General features: G+C 42.9%; 1 protein-coding gene across 1 annotated transcript in view; it reads right to left on the bottom strand.

The window, feature by feature from the left end:
* Ac76E (adenylate cyclase type 2 Ac76E) overlaps positions 1-17,953 on the bottom strand; it is a 770,909-nt gene that overhangs the window by 432,447 nt on the left and 320,509 nt on the right. Inside the window, exon 4 of the mRNA XM_075878061.1 lies at positions 14,620-14,769. Within this exon, the coding sequence (XP_075734176.1) occupies positions 14,620-14,769 (150 nt within the window). The remainder of the gene's footprint in view (positions 1-14,619; positions 14,770-17,953) is intronic.

Here is a 17,953-nt window from a genome sequence, read left to right as displayed (position 1 = left end):
TTTGTACGTCACGATTGTACGCCACTCTGTACGCCACGTTTGCCAAGCCCGGGGGTACGGACCCTGTCAAGCCTCATCTATGGCTTTTTGTCCGTACCCACCAAGCTCCACTGAATGTCTTTGAAGCTGAAATAAATCATGATTGATTGATTGATTGATTGATTTAAAAAAAGCTTTGTTTGCGAAGACGCTGGAAGGCTCTTTTAAAACAGGCTGAAGCCGTGGTCATAAAATTAAAGCCACAGGTCCCTTTGATATTGAGACACAAATGTTCACAATGACTGGCATCTTCAGTAAAGAGAACCAGTAAATTATTTTCTAGCTTCATTACTCACAAACCAGATATTCAATCTATAGGATCTTGCATGATATCAAAACCCAAAACATGACATAGTGAACTAAATGGTTGTATACAGACTAATCCAGAAGTGTCTATGTTTTTGCTCATGTGCTATTAAAAGCTGGTAATGTTTGATTGATTTTTTGGGTCAATAACTCTCGGTTAAGATTTGGTTACAAGAGACAAGTTCAGTTTCAGTCAAACAGAGGCAAAAAGCAGATGGCGGACTGCGCAGAAACGTCCCAATGTGTAACTAGAGCAGGCAGTTGTCGCGGGTATCGTCACAATAGGCTGGTTTCTCGAGACAAGCGTCCCTTCGTACGCAATCAATACAGTGCGCGTGTGGGCCAAAGCAACTGATAAGGCTAAGGTAACAGCAGATCAGCTAAAGGAAGACGCGTAGATTGGTCCATAAAAACGGACCAATGTGTAAACGCAATGCTTCTGGGCACAGATAATACCCGAGTTCCGAATAAATGCAAAAAGTACACAATACATATGAAAGAAGGCGTCAAGGATACGAGGGGTGCACTCAGGCTGAAATGAACGATGAAGAGCGGCCTGGGTGGCACTCACGCTCGGAACTCGCGCTCCCTTTGTACAGCACGGCCAGACAGTTATGTGCCAGTATTCGTGAAGTAAAGGTTTGTTTCTTGTTGACACCTCAGTGTTCTTTCTTAGATGTCAGGCTGACAACTGGGCATAATCCTACGATGACTTGAAAATTTTAATATATTGAAGGAGGGTGCATACGAGCACAGAACTGATACCAGTGCATCAAAGACCATTTCCCCTCAGAGCCGCAGTACATTTCAAGCACAAGGGGTGCACCGCATTCGCTGCACGCCAACACCACGAGAGCCTCCTAATCATCTAACTCAGTAAGCAAATGGCAATCAGCCACTCCAAGACAATGATTAGTGCGAACGCCAAACGGTCTCACAGCCACACTAGCACCCTTTTTCAATACTGCGGGCGCTTGCTCCTCCTGAAGTGAGTTTCGATGATTGATTGATTGATTGATTTATTGACTGATTGATTGATTGCTAATAATGTCCGACAGCAGCATGAGGCCTACAGGAGACGCTATCGCAGAGGCCTCCGGATCAATTTTGACTTCATGACGTTTTAAACGTGCGCTTAAAGTGCGGTGAACAAGCATCCTTAACTGGCACAATCCAACTAAAGAGCAGCGCTGAGGCTGAAAATCGAGCCGGTGGCCTACGCTTTTGCAACATCATGCCGCATATCAACCTACACAGGGAAAAGAAATGGTGGTGGGGTTACACTTCAAATCAAATTATGATGATGATGATGATCATTCTTTTATTAAGCCTTGTGCGCAACAAATCGACTGTGTATTTCGAAAAGAGAGCTATTTCATCGGCAGTATACGGCTATAGCGAAGCCTAATTGCTCAATTCTAAACCAAATAGCATATTTTGGGAATTAGTGAGTTCAATAATGAAAGCCGAGGCCTAGAAAGGTTCGAAGTGGACGGCTTGCTTCAACAGGCACCGCCCTCTTGCTTTACGTACCTTCCTAAGAATCTCTTTTGTATAGGAGGTTTTGCGTAAAACCTTTCGAATGCAAGTTACGAGCCGAGCCTAAGACTCCTCAGAAGGCTCGAACCCGTTTGCCTTGCTCCTGCGCGTTTAATACTTCAATGAACGTTGAACCATCACGAGGCCACACTCGCTAATGATATGCATGTGCAAGCACGCCAGTAGTGCGATAAAACTAGGCGCGCACATACTGTTTTCCTGCTTCATTCATTCCTTATCGGCCCGCCAACATTATTGCGCTTAACCAAAGACATCGCCCGAAAGGCATTGTCACACTGTGTAAACTTCATCGCCTACTTTCCTGCTACCAACAGACTTTCTTGGTGCATGCTCGAGTAAAAAAGAAGTGCAATCGCCTCGCTGTCTTCTCAGGCGCTAGAGCGGGTGTAAACGGCAGCGGATGAATAGTGATGCTTCACTGCTGTTCAAAAAAGGCTCGCACATGAAGACACGCTCGGCTGTCGGATGCGTTGGCGGCATCTACCGCGCCTCTAGCCAGCCAAACACAGATATACAGCTATAAACAAAAGTAGGCAACCACACACCGTCGGTCGCCCACGCCTCTACTTAACACGACGGCGAAATTATACAGTTTCAATGCGAGCGACGTTGTAAGACCCCGTTTTCAGAGGGAACCACAAACTTTCACTCGCCACAAGCTTCGTGTTTACGTTTAAAATTCTCGTCGTTTCGAGTTGCGCAACGTTAAGGGAAAAGGTGGATGCGTGTTACGCAAGCAGATGCTGCTAGGATTTACCACGCGTAGTCGTGATCCCGGACCCTCGGCGCTGTCGTGATGGATTGTGCAATGTGCGTATAGGTACATAAAAACCACCAGGCCTGCACGGAACGCGCCGCACAATCACGGCGAAAGCTGGAAGAGCAGCCTTTCTATAGAGCCTTTTTTTTAACTCTCCTCGTGCAACTATATATTATAATAAATAGTTGCACGAAGACAGTTTACTGTGCAAGCATGCTTGCGTAGTAACCACTACGCCATAAATTCTCGTAATTTTTGCGTATTGGGGACGCTTGCACTATGCCATTATTCGTCCTTCTTCGGAAAAGCGCGGTACTCGCTACACACATGTATTATGTGCACTTTGTTCATGCTGTGGCTGATGACGATGAACAATTATGCTTGAAGCCTTTGGATGGAGCGATATTGTCACCCTAAATCATATATAACTACCAGTGTTCCTAGGAATGAAGCAATGCGGAAAGTATCGGGAAACTTCCCCTTATAATCGGCCAGTTTCCTTCATTGGGCACGAGTCATGTGCAGAGGACAACAACATTCAATCACTCGTTACGCAATGCTCGTTGTGTGAAGCCAGGTAACAACTTCACTGTTCTAAAACACTTTACTGCACATGTTAACACGATTCCTAACCCGACATGAAACCTGCATAGAGCGTTAGCCTTCAATAGAGTTTCAAGTACCGGCGTGGCTCTGTGGTAGAATACTGGGCTGCCACGGCCCGAGGTCGATTCCCATGGTGTACTCGGTATTTATAATTTATTCGGATTTTCCCTCATTTCACGCGATAGTGATTATGGACACGGGTGATGGCAGCGGCAGATAACTATGGCACCACAATCGGCTCTTGCTGTGATCTCACAACAACAGCGTGTGATCTCACAATTTCATTTTGCCGTAACACACCCGTTGACCTGCGGTTGTTACTTGATAAGCAACTGTTTAGAACTGCTTATTTACTTCGGGAAAGTTTTCCTCTAATACTACAGCATTTTGTTATCTGGTCTGATCCAATGGGATTGCAACATTAATATAATTAGTTCGCATACAGACCAGATGTTCTTGACTGCCAATCAACGTAATCACAATCGTTATACAAAGTCCATCAATTTAAATAAGGAAGACACGTTAATGAGAGCCCTTAGGCCATTGCTTGTTATCTTGGAGCAATCGCAACCGTGTGTGGAAAAGTGCGTTTGTGTTGAAAACGATCATTTTGCACAAGGAAGTTTTCTTTTTTTCAACTGTCAGGGTAGACAAAACAAGCCATCGTGTACCAATGCGCACATTTAGATTTCTAGCGTTATTAATGCACACATTACCAGTTTAATTTGACTATACGTAAAGCAAAGTAAAAAAAATTAGAGCTATTACTAGGAGGAGGAGGTAAGTTTATTTACAGAAAGGCAGAGAGGTTGGCCTGAGTGATAGCTTGCTCCAGCCTGCTACTCAACACTGGGGGAAGGGAAAGGGGAAAAGAAAGATTAATGGATGACGATGGTGAGATAGAGAGGTGAGTATGTAGTCTTCTTTCTAGCTGAGACACATTTTATAGCTGCGCACATAGTCCAGTTGTTTCTAAAAAGGTAATAACTGCTCTTGTGACTGCAGTTGCACTGTTGGTGTCTGGCCAATGGCCCAACATGGTCTCATCAGTTAATGACCCACTGCGATATAGTTCAGTAGAAGAAATCAGTGAAGAAGAAGAAGTGGATCTGTCCGGCCGTTGGTGCCGCCATCTTGTGCGCTCGCACGCTTGCTTGCTCTGGGGGTTTGGCTGAAATCTGAGTAGCCTCTACTGAATTTCTTCTTGGATAGGCGTATCTAAAGCCTTAGCATTGATTAGCTAGTACCCTTCTGGCTAGTCAATCCAGACAGATGCCGCTTTCTTCGCCTGGACCAGGGACTTGTCTCTGGTCTGCTTCTCTTTCACCGCAGGAGCTACCAGTGGACCAGTTCCTACGCAATGGCGTCGCTTCCGTTCCTGTGGCCCTAGTCCCAAGCAACGACGGAGTCATTAAGATGAAAAACCCTAAAGTGATCCAGTCGGAACTCAAAGCAGCGACAACTCACTATCACACCATCACAGAGGTCCGGCAGTTTGGCAAGGGAGGCATTGTCTGCTTTTCTCCTGACCAGCTCTGTGTCAAAGACTTACTTAAATGCTCGATGTTCGCTACCAATCCGGTGAGCGCCTTCATTCCTCCTCACCTAGCATGCGTCAGAGGTATTGTCCGAGGCGTAGACATCAACATGACTCCAGCTGAGGTCCTAGAGATGTTCTCTGAGGCAGGTGCTATTGCAGTTTATAGATGCTCACGAGTTGTAGAACAGACAAAGATCCCTACTGAGTCTGTAATTGTCACATTTGCCGGGTCGATTCGCCCCACTGAAATCAAGGCGTGGCCTTTAATATTCAGAGTCGAACAACTGTCACCTCGTCCCCTCCAGTGTCAGAAATGTTGGCGCTATGGACACACTTTAAAAGGATGTAGGTCAGCTCCCAGATGCCGAAAATGTGGTGAGGCACATACTGCAAATGAATGCAATTGTACTGAAGAAAAGTGTTGTCTTTGTCATGAGCAGCACTGCGCAGATAACGCTAATTGCTCAGCCAAAGCGCGGGAGACTCAAATTATGGAAATTGTTGATCGCAGACACTGTTCACGAAAAGACGCCATCGCTGAAATTCAGGCAAGAACCCAGGGATATGCTGGTGTTGCAGCCCGACATAATGCAACTTTAGAAGCTTCTCTTTCAGTGTCCATTGCAGACATGATTGAAAAAGCGATGGAGAAAGCTATAGATCGCCTGGCCACCACCCTTTGTGACTCCTTATCTCATATTGTAGCCACTCAGTTGACGCAAATATATGGGACACCAAGAGATATGAAGGATACTTCCCAAGACAACGTAACTCTCCCACCAAGTGAAGCAGACGCAGAGTCATCTCCTTCAGGGGTACAGGCTGCAGGGCCCTCTTGTACAGACAACCAGAGGATAGGTGAAGACATACTAGAGGATGATCAGGATTATGATGATATGGACATGGACATCAAATCCCTAAAGCGCACTCGATCCCCTGTCTCCAAAAATACTGGCTCTTCAAAACATTCAAAAAACAAAAAATACCAGAAGGAGAACCTATCGAAGAGCGATTTTCTTAAAGACAGCATTTTAGATAAGGTAGTTGCCGAAACAATTCTGTCAAAATGATAGGTTCTATCAAAATTCTTCATTGGAACTGCCGATCTATTCATTCAGCTAGTACAGATTTATTGTATTTATCTTGTAAATTCAATCCAGACATTATTGCACTGCAAGAAACGTGGCTGTCAGCACATAATTCGTTTTACCTACCTAATTTCCGGTCTTTTCGCCTGGATCGCCCATCCAAAGGTGGAGGTTTAGCGTTCTTTGTCAATAATAAAATTAGTTCAAAGATCAAAACTTCGTACAAAAGTATATCCCCCGAATGTGAAATTTTCGCTTTAGACATCACCTTGCCTGGATGCTCTCCCTTCTCTCTGGTAAATCTTTACTTTCCTCTGGGTGTACAAGACACGCGATGTTTAGACATGGCTGTTAGTTCGTGGTGCACAGAAAAAATTATGGTTGGAGATTTTAATTCTCACCACACTAGTTGGGGTTTTAGGACTGATCAATGTGGACAACGCTTGTGGGACTGGTCTATAGACCATAATTTATCATGCCTCAACGCTAGAACTCCCACATTTATCCGAGACCGATCCCGCTCTGCCTTAGATTTGAGTTTTATAAGCTCGGGTATTTCTAGCGTATCTTGGACTACTCTAGACTGCGCCACCAACAGTGACCACTTACCAGTACTGTTTGAAATTTCTTGCCCCATTATTCCATCTTACTCCCAAGCTCGAACCTTTATCAATTATTCCAAATTTAAAAATGACCTAGAAGTTGCTTTGACTACCCCCACTGAAGACAACGATGAAAATAAAGCCATGAAATTAAGTGCGGTAATTAAAAGAACGTTCAAAAAAGCAGAATTTTCTATTGAGTCTGATACGAGAAAGCCTTGTAGCCAGTGGTGGAATTCTGAGTGCTCTCGTGATCATAGACGACGACAAGCGGCTTGAAAGCAGCTAATTCATAATCAGTCCCCCAAAAATTGGGCAGATTACAAGTTTATTGCTGCTACATTTAAGCGCACCGTGGCTAAAGCTAAAGAAGACTATGACAAAAAACATTTCGACTTTCTTTCAAAACCTAGAAATAAGAAAGCGTTATTCCGATATATGAGATCGCGCAAAATTCTGCCGTCTCTAGCTAACTCTGATTATGACAGGTTATCGACGGAAGAAATGACTAATTCGTTAGAGACAATCGGAAGAGGTTTAGCTAACAGATTTTCGTCGACTTTGACAATCAACTGGCAAAAGTCCTCTATAAAGACTGACTACGAAAAAGTGACATTGTCCGAAATGTCAAGCGTAATTAGAAACTTACCCTCTTCGGCTCCTGGTCCTGACGGTATAACAGTTCCTATGATTAAAATTTTATTCCAGATATCACCCGGCGACGTCCTCAACCTTATAAACTATTCCTTAAGCAATACCTGGATACCACATGACTGGAAAATAGCTAGAGTGATTCCCATATTAAAAAAACAAGGGTCAGGTTTTAACATTGACAACATCAGACCAATCTCTCTAACATCTCACCTGATCAAAATTATAGAGAGAGTTCTCAATAATAGAATAAAAGTTTGGATGGCTGACAAGCTAATATTGAAACCATTTCAAATAGGTTTTCGTAGCGAATGCTCAATTTGGTGTGCTCATGCCGACTTAGAGAGCCGAATACAGCTTGCCCGAAAAAGACGACAATACGCGGTACTAGTAACACTAGACATAGCTAAAGCTTATGATAGCGTTGAGCACTCAATTTTATTGAATTCTTTACACGAATGTGACTTTCCGCGTTATATTGTTGATTGGGTAGCAGAGTTTCTAAAATCGAGAGAATTTTATTGTGCAAAGGATGGATGTCACTCATCTAAATTCAAACAGCAACGTGGAGTACCTCAAGGGGCGGTCCTATCTCCGCTGTTATTCAATGTGTTGATGAGCTCAATTCCCATTGAACGAGATATCACTGTCTACATTTATGCAGACGACATTGCTTTTTTCGTTGCAGATAGTGACATTTATTCTTTGCATCAAAAATTGCAAAAGTACATGTATTCTCTTGAAATTTGGCTGCATTCAATTTCATTGTCTCTAAACATCAGTAAAAGTGCGCTCCTGGTGTTCCCTATAGCAGATTCTATTCAAATTTCAGTACTTTATAATCAGGAACCGATTCCACAAGTAGATTCTATCAAATATTTGGGCATTATTTATAACGAGAAACTTAACTGGAGCCCTCACATAGACTATAACGTGGCAAAGGCACAACGAGCTTCAGGCTTATTGCGAAGGTTGAGCAACAGAAAATATGGGTTACGTAGACACACCTTATTAATGATATATAAAATGTACATGCGCCCAATACTCGAATTTGGGTGTATATTATTTTCGGGTGGCCCTACGTACAAAATTAAACCGTTAGTTCTATTAGAGCGAGAAGCGTTACGGTTGTGTTTGCGACTCCCCAGGTATGTCGCTATTAATGTACTATATCAGGAAGCTCGCATACCAACTATTCTTTGCCGATTCCGTATCTTAACAGTACAAACATACTTGAAATTTTACGGCTTATCAGCGAGACGGTCTGCATATGCCTTTATTAGTGACCCCGACGCCTTCTTCCTCGCTCACTGGCCACGCTTTCGTACTCCCCAGATTATTTTTGTACAAAAGAAACTTGAAAGCATAAAGGTGGATATCAGATCGGTAATTGGAACCAAAGCATTAAATCACAATATTACGATAGAATGTGATGAAATTTTTCCCCCACTATCTAAGTTTCAATCTTCGAGTTACTTAAATGACAGGTTAGAAGACTACATAGCTCATGCGGAAATAAAGAACATAATAGCCACAGACGCTTCTGTGAATAAAGAAAAGGCAGCAGTAGGAATCGTCTCAGATTACCTCGGTTGGTCATTCTCGGTAAGACTACCAGACTTCACTCCGGTTTTCGAAGCTGAGCTCCTGGCTATTATTTTAGCGCTACGAAAACTTCCTTCAAACGAAGAGAGTGCAATGATAATTACTGATTCTCTTTCGCTGTGTACTACTCTCACAGCTTCAGAACAATCAAGAGCTCTAGCGACATTACAAACATTAGTTCCACCTCATGTGAAGTTCCTGAAGTTAGTCTGGGTCCCGGGACACTGTGGCATACGGTTGAATGAAATAGCCGATTCACTATCTCGAGCCACACTTGATGGCCCTGTGATCTCGGTACTACCAGAATCGGAACACATAGTGTCGATCAGATATAGAAAATGGGCTATTTATACGGATATTATGGAAAATATTACTAAATATACGGACTATCAGCACCTAACATACCCCTGGAAACCTCAGTGGAGTCAATCTAAAAAGTTAGAAGTTATTTTAACCAAATTTCGATGTCGTGTCCCTCCATTAAACTTTTACTTGCACAGAGCTGGTCTGGCGATATCCCCCCTGTGTCCATTCTGTGAAGAAACGGAAACAATAGAGCATTACTTTATAACATGTAAAAACTATTCATTAATTAGGAAAAGACTTTTAATTGTTCCGTTTCAAGCAGTAGGTTTAAATTTAACTGCAGATAATGTTCTAAGTTTCGGTGCCTTTAGCTTGGGACATTGCCACAGGAGCGTATTCGATGCTGTATGCAATTTCATTCGAGAATCAAAGCGCATGTCATAATAATGCCTGCTTAAATATATTTCTGAAGACACTTGTCTAATTTTGAATGAAATTTGCATATTCATTTGATTGTGACCGGGTGAGATAAGCTCGATTGTCTGGTCTACTCAAAATTTCTGTCTTCCACTGTAGTATTACCTCACCTTTTCTCTTCTTGATTCAATCTTCAATTATTTGTTTAGTTTAATATTCCTTTTTAGTTAATTATTATTTTCTATTACATCATTAGTTTTCTCATTAAGGATAAACCTTTTAATATATCTCATATAGGATACTTCTAGATTTCATGGCCAATCCCCCATAGTGGGTATGTGCCAGTGCGAAGGGGCAACAACAACAACAACAGTCCCTGTTTCTGTGCACTGTTCAATTTCTGCTTTTTTCTTGGACTCTTACGCTGACAACCATTTCTTCGCGGTGTGCCAACAAGACGTCGGGTGAAGACTTCGAGGGCTCGGTGCCCTACAGGTACGAGGTTCCGTTATCAAAGACTTGGCTAGTACGCGACCACTACGGTGGTTGGTAGCCATCGCCACGAGCCTTATGCTCGTCCAAGTGCGTTAAACCACATGAGTGATACTGCAGGACACAATGAAAAGCCTGGGGGATTACAGGTGCGCCCAAGCATCATAAAGCCGGCACGTTTGCAAATTCACAACTGCGAAAAAGCTCCAGCGAGCACAGCAGCAATGCAAGACGATGAAGCTGAGAGCAAGAAGCTTCGCTTAGAAGAGAATCCTCTCGACGATAAAACGTCAACTTATTACCTAAGTGATGAAGAAGACATGGGTGAAGATGAACCATTTACGTTGGTTACTTGTAAAAAGAAACGAACAGAGGGTATCCCAGTCGTCTTTCGCCCAACAGCTGAAGGTGATAGCTTCCGGAAAGTGAACCCCAATCGAGTGTCAGCTGAAGTAGTTTCCGCTGCTAAAGAAAAAGTGCAGTCATTCAGAACGACCAGAGATGAAAGCTTCAGTGTCAGCGTTGCTTTCTTAAGTTCAGCCAAGCGTCTTCTGATGCTTTCAAATGTAGGTGGCCTGGAAGTTAAGCCTTTCATCCCAGAGTCATACACTCGGAACGTTGGGAAAGTAAAACATGTTCCTCTGCAGTATTCAGATGAACAACTCTTAGAGTACATGAGAGATGCAGGGGTTATATCGGCGCGACGGCAAATAAAATACTACCGCCAGGAAGATGGAGGAGTAACGTCGCGTCCACTTCACTCAGTGATTCTGACTTTTAGAGATGACCGCCCAATTCCAGGAAGAATTTACTTAGGATTCACCAGTCACCCAGGGAAAGAATATATTGGTCCAGCACTTCGGTGCTATAACTGCCAGCGATAACTGCCAAGAAACACGCCGCTTGTTACAAAGTCAGGCTGTAATCAAAGCAGTGCTTAAGTCACGTTAGCAAACACGACATCGCGCCCAAATATTTCGCATGTAAGACTTTTACTGAAATTGCCGTAGCAATTACCACTGGGCACATTCCTATCCTTTTAGGACCAACACACGACAAAATCGCTTTGCATCGATACCCATAATCTGTCAGCGCCAAAGAGTAAGGTCAACTTAGAATGACAACAATGATATTTTTATATCACCGACTACACTCACAAGAACAAAAAAATCACTCGCAAGAACAACGATTGCCGTGACCTTCGCGCGTCCCGTAACTACAACAGAATTGTTCCAGTGCAAGCCCAACGACAGCCAAGACGTACGGTCCTCCCCACCGAGAGATAAGAGCGCGCGAGATATTGTGCACTTTCCTCCTCTCCATGGGCCAAAGTACGCGTGAGAGATGAGCGCCGCTGCGAGCTCATTGCGCCATCTTGCTGATAATGCTGAAAACACGATAGTAGCCCTCCCGAGGTGCCCGCCAACAGCGGTAAGTGGTAGATATAAATAGCTTGCCGTTTGAAAGTTGAGGGAGGTATCCCTCGCTGGCTCAGTGGTTAACGCCTCTCAATCTGACGCGGTGGTCCCAAGCTCGATTCTGCACGCCGGAGTCTTCTTTTCTGGATTTTTTTTCTTTCTTGCGTTTTCATATATATAGATACGTATACATATACGGTGCATGATGCTTACGCCGACGGCGAAATCTAGCCGAGAGTGTCTATGTAATTGCTATCACAATAAAAGAACAAACACCATTTGCAAACCGATAAGTGTAATTCACACATATCTGTTGTAGATTTTGGCTACAAAGCTATGCGATGAGCATAAACGATAATTGATTGACATGTAGGGTTTAACGTTTATCATTATCAGTGACGCCGTAGGGGAGGGCCCCGGAAATTTCGACCACCTAGGGTACTATAACGTGCACCCAAAACTGAGCACACAGGCCTACAGCATTTCCATCTCCGTCGGAAATGCAGCCATGCACCGCCGCCGAGATTCAATCCAGCAACCTACGCGTTAGACCGCGTATATATTGACGAATATATATATATATATATATATATATATATATATATATATATATATATATATATATATATATATATATATTATGTCGATACAGCATGTTCACATAGCGGTCACACTTGTTTGCAAACCCTGACGAAGACTGGTCCACCGGTCGAAACCGTTGGTAAAAAAATTAAAAGTCGTGTTCCTTCTCTTCCCAAGTTTGTTTGGCCCATTAGAAAAACCTCTCCAGGAAATATATATATATATATATATATATATATATATATATATATATATATATATATATATATATATATATATATATATAGTCGACGTGCTTGGAATATGACATATAGGCTCGCACGATCACTTTACCAACACGCACAAAGTAAAACATCCAATTTATAGGTAAGTTGACTGCTATGGATTACTTTGTGCACGGCCGTGAGATACGGTTAATGATATTGGCGTACAATTGAGTGGAAGGAATCGCTGCAAAATTGATTGATTTGATTGATATGTGGGGTTTAACGTCCCAAGGTCACTATATGATTATGAGAGACGCCGTAGTGGAGGGCTCCAGAAATTTCGACCACCTGGGGTTCTTTAACGTGCGCCCAAATCTGAGCACACGGGCCTACAACATTTCAGCCTCCATCGGAAATGCAGTCGCCGCAGCCGGGATTCGATCCCGCAGCCTGCGGGTCAGCAGCCGAGTACCTTAGCCACTAGACCACCGCGGTGGGGCCACTGCAAAATTTCGAGGCCGATTGTTGGTGCCCAACCTACACCCTTGCCATTGTACAGAACGCTGTCTCTAGCAAGGTACAAGATGCAAAACGGTTGCTAGCAGTAAGCTTATTTGAAAGTGCTGCTTTCATTTGCGGGTGGAAGCACTGTTACATGTTATATTTTCATATTTCTCACTCTTTTTTTATCAACGAAAAATAAGCCTGCAAATAATACTTTGTTGAAAGTAGCCCAGAAAGATGTCATTTCAACCTGCGCACATATGCCTGAGTGACATTTTGATAAACAGGTGAGTGCTTTTTGAGTTACAAAGATAGTTATGATTATTTTTTTTTCACAAAAATCAGCATTGGCTCCTAAAATGTACTAGGAACAATGTGTACTAGGTTCGCTTCGCTTGACACTATTGCTTTTTTTTTTATCCTGTTGCATGATATTTGGCGCTTTCTACAGCGATGTGTGGCGCTCTCAGACTACGCGTTGATATATGTAGTGAGGCACGTACTCACGTATTGAAATAAGACTCTCGAAGTTATGGCCGCCGGTACACGTACACTTGTGGGTGCTCATGAAACCAAGGTGTTACACGCATTGTTGCGTATAATGATGAGGAAGAAAACATCTACTCTGAAGGATTGCTGCTTCATATCACCAACAAGTCGGCCACCCGTAGCGTATCATGTGCACACTGCCAGCGTGGCGCTGAAAAATTCGCGCGTTTTCGCACGCCGACTCAACTGGCTTGCCGGTGTGCACCACTTTAATTGCGGCGCGAGCAGACGACTCATTTTATGCGCTTTGGCGATGACGCACGCATGCTGTGCGAGTAACACACGTGATTCAGCTAAGAGACTGTGCCCTGTGTGTGTTCACGGGCATGATAAACATCTGCACAAGAGCACAGATAATTTGTTCCGTGTTTTTGTGACGACAAAAGAAGAAAAGAACGCAGTCCTGTCTTCGCACAACATTGAAATAGTGTCTCGGTATTTTTGTTTGTTCACCCCAAGCATGAAGCCAATGCTACGGCCATTCTGTGCAGCAAATTTTCTGTGAGGCTATATCAGCTATAGCCACACTGGCAGTATGCACATGGTGCACTACAGGCCGGCCCTTTGGCGACCGCAAACTGCAATCCTACTCCGTAGGTGCTCTCCCTCTCCTTTTATATACCCCAATGCAACAACTTGGTTCCACGAGAACCCACGAGTGGCGCTACATGTACTGACGGCCCCCGCTCTGAGCGTTTTATTTCCGTCCATGAGTACCTGCCTAGCCAAAAATATTGTTCGATGGTATCATATAAGTGTATTCCTGCAAGTGTATTCTTCGATCAGCGTTAAAAGGTGAAATAAGCAGACAAATTATATGATACTATCGACCCTCCTTTGACCACAAGAGTGCGTGTATGCTTGAGCAAAATGCGCCAGCGTGATGGAACCTCACCGTGGTGAGCTTCGTTGGACGAAATCTGGAAAGCCGCAGTGGCACATGTAGTTATAACTCCGAATACTCCTCATGGTTTCACAGCTTACGTGAGCGAATAACTATACTGAGAGCGAAATTCTGATAAAAGAAATGCTTGTGAGAAAAAATGTATTCCCTGCTTCTGCTCTCGCTTCGTGGTCTAAATTTAGGGGGTGATTAATCCTCGAGAAGATCCGCTCGTGGTACTTTTGCGCAGCACTTGATTATATACATTAAGCAACAAGCAAAAAACACAGAAAAACGTAGTGGAGGACGTGAACTATGTAAGCTGAAAACAAAACTTTTGGGCTGCACTCCGCACCCAATTTGTAAACCACTTATTAGCGATGCCTCCAGGCTTGTCGCCACCACACCCAATCCTCTTTATTGTTATTTTTCACGGAATATAGCAACGGCCGCATCTCTAGTGTCACTCTCTCACCCACGAGAAATGAGGAACACAGTGTCTTACCTGCTGCTCTTTCTCGTACTCAAGCTTGATGCGCGCCTCGATGCACTCCTGGGTGGAGGCGAAACTGCGGCTCTGCGCTGCGTCTCGCATGTGGCGGTGGTACCAGCCCACAGCCGTCGCCATCGCCAGAAATAACGAAGCGGCGGCAACCTGCGCACGGCATGTACCAAGCGTTGACGTAGATGTTAATGTTGGTCACTCTGATAAACTGGTTCTGAAAGCTTTCATTTAGCAATAGTTGAAGGTGCCTGTGCGGAAATTATAAAAACGTGGGTGCCGTTCTGTTACGGATTAAACCCTGCTGGATGTTTCCACAAGCATTCAATTATGCCCTTTAGATATACTGCGTAACTAATTGGTTAGTTGGATGCAGCCTTCACCCACAATAAAGTAATTTTGGGTACTAAGAACACACCAAGCATGTAGGTAAAGGAAGGGGGGGACGGCCCCCCTCCTCGAAATTCGTCCAGTCAGTCATATTTCCCGGCAACTTTTTTCCTCTTTGTTATGAAAAGACTTTTTTTCAAATTACAAGCCCCCCTCCCCGAAAAAAAATTCTGTCCAGCAACATATCGTAGAGTGTGGACGACGTCTGTCTATACTGGTCGATCAGCAGCAAACTACGCGGGCAGCCCAAGCTGAGCGTAACTTCGGGCTGTTTGATACCTATGTTTGTTCTAATAAAGAAGCTTGGCCAGTTTTTTTTTTTTTTGGGGGGGGGGGAGTAGAGGAGGTTCAACAGTACTGCATGAATGTCCATGCGTGTGTTCGTATGTGTGGGCGTATATAATACACGCACGTGTAAAATTGAAATATTTCACTAAGGTTAAACCCCCTTCCACACCCACCTACAACCCCTGGCTACGCGAGTATTCTAATACAGCGCACATATCACAACCCTGAGGCATGACCAAGCACACTATTATTTATGGCATTTGTCTGTTTTTTTCGTGAAGATAGCTGCTACTCCTTGCGGAGTGCTGCCCAAAGGTTGTGATGGAATTATTAAATGGGGTTTAGTTTTACAAAAAAAATAAAGCGCTCTTAGATAAAGAAGTACACGAATTGGAAGCGTAAAACACAAGTAGCACGCTCGGATGTGCTCTTGTTCGCCATTATTGTGCGCTTTATTTTGCAGCTTACGTTAATCATAAGTCTTCTCTCACATAAAAACTTGCAGCAAAATATAATTTTGGGTGAGTCTGAGTGAGCTCATATCTTCCTGCCCACCTATGGGTACAAGTTAACCAAAACAAAATTTGTATCTAAGATTTACAGATATTCAGTAGCTCAGTACAGCTGCCTGCTGCAGTGACTAAAGAAACTGAAAAATAAAATAAATTGAAAAAGACAAGTTGAAAAAAATACTTCAATTTTTCTGAAGTTTTGTTTTAAAGCATTTCTTGCATGTTCCGAGCGGTGACAAAATAGGAAGAGGTACAACAATCATTCTTCATATACACCTAATATAAACCAACCCATTTTTTAAACCGACCATGCTAGTTGAGCAGGTAAGGTCAACTACTGCTACACTCGTGGACTTGAGTTCGAGTTCCGGCCACTGCGGCGCGAACAAAAAAAATGCGTAGATAGATTTTAGGTGCAAACAAAAGAACCTCATATAGTACAAATTGCTTGGGAGCCGCCCATTACGGTATGTCTAGTTATACGGTGGTATTGGCACGAAAACTCCCGAAATTAACTAGTCCAATGTCTCATAATGCCGATGAAAGGCCCAACGTAAAGGCCTTCCGGAACAGCACTGTGCTGCTTAAAGATTAAGGAAGGTATACGACATCTTAAACGAGTTAAAGTTTCTGCAGTTTTTTTTTATTGTGAAAGACATTCGGGGCTTGCAAGAATAGAAGGCACCGAGGCAGCACAGAATTAATTATTGCCAAACTGAAGAGTATTATTATTATTGCATGCGATCTCAATCGAGTTTTCGTTATGCAGGCTGACTTAAGAAGTACCTAAAAAATTAGGCCACTGAGGCCTGCTCTCACGAAACAATCTGTAATCTTACTCATAAACTTTTCGATATGAACATGCATTCAGATTACTCTAATTAATTTTGTACAATCAGGCGCCAAAAAACTGAACGTACAAAAAATATGACTTTCACTATTTAGTTAGAGTGAAGAACATAATGATAACAAATTTATTCTTTATGGTAACCTGTGAGATATATGAGCTGAGGCATCGCAGCGCTAATATCATTTTTAGGAATTCAGCCTCAAATACTGAAACCAAGATAAAAATTGAAATGTAGAAATAACCTGTAATCAATAATAGCGGGAAAATGGGCATACTCAACATTTCTTTATAATTTGAAACCTCTGTGACATTGTCTGTACGAAAAACTACACGCTTGAAACGGTCGCCCGATATTTCATTTATGTATAGGACCATTTCTCTGCGCTGTGCATACAGATAACAAACTATTTATAGCGAACTGCCGATATTAAACACGCAACTCCCTGCTTTAGAGGCTGAACGAACACTACCTGAGTGGAGTGGAATCGCGTTTTATGGAAACGTCACAATATTTCGGCTTCCACTCACTATGTGATGATTCCGTCCAAACCTTGAAGGCTTTCAATCTCTACGTATACGCCCTCAATTATGCTTGACGGCTAAGCACTCAAATAGAGCCGTTCACCAACCATCCTGCTTTTTTGCCGTTATTCGTGCTGAAGAGTTAGCCCCATTTCTCACACATCTTCGTTTTAATGTTCGATGATGTTTGGGAAAAGGTTTATAATAACATACGAATATCAATTTTATTATATCTTCAGAATGTTCATGCAGACTTGTACAAGCATATGTAACACAGCTTTTTTTTTAGCTCATCTTATGGAACAGAGCCATGAGTACTTTTCCTCACTTTTAACCCTTTGCGGCCCTGTTGTCCGGCCCCTACCACCAACTCAACACAACCACAGCGGCTCGTGGTCAGGAGCTGCTAGACAAATGGTTTCGTGGTTGATTCGCGTAGGCTTCTTTCCATTGCATTCTGCGTCCTCTCTAAATATTGAAAAAAAAAAACATTTGTAATTGCGAAGAATTCTTTAGCGAACTTTGACTGACTTTGAGCGTATCTATCTATCTATCTATCTATCTATCTATCTATCTATCTATCTATCTATCTATCTATCTATCTATCTATCTATCTATCTATCTATCTATCTATCTATCTATCTATCTATCTATCTATCTATCTATCTATCTATCTATCTATCTATCTATCTATCTATCTATCTATCTATCTAGCTGTCTGTCTGTCTATCTATCTATCTATCTATCTATCTATCTATCTATCTATCTATCTATT

The sequence above is a fragment of the Rhipicephalus microplus genome, chromosome X (assembly GCF_043290135.1).
Source record: "Rhipicephalus microplus isolate Deutch F79 chromosome X, USDA_Rmic, whole genome shotgun sequence".
NCBI classification, from domain to species: Eukaryota; Metazoa; Arthropoda; class Arachnida; order Ixodida; family Ixodidae; genus Rhipicephalus; species Rhipicephalus microplus.
Note: the sequence above shows the minus strand (reverse complement) of the source record. Positions and strands in the feature narration are given on the sequence as shown.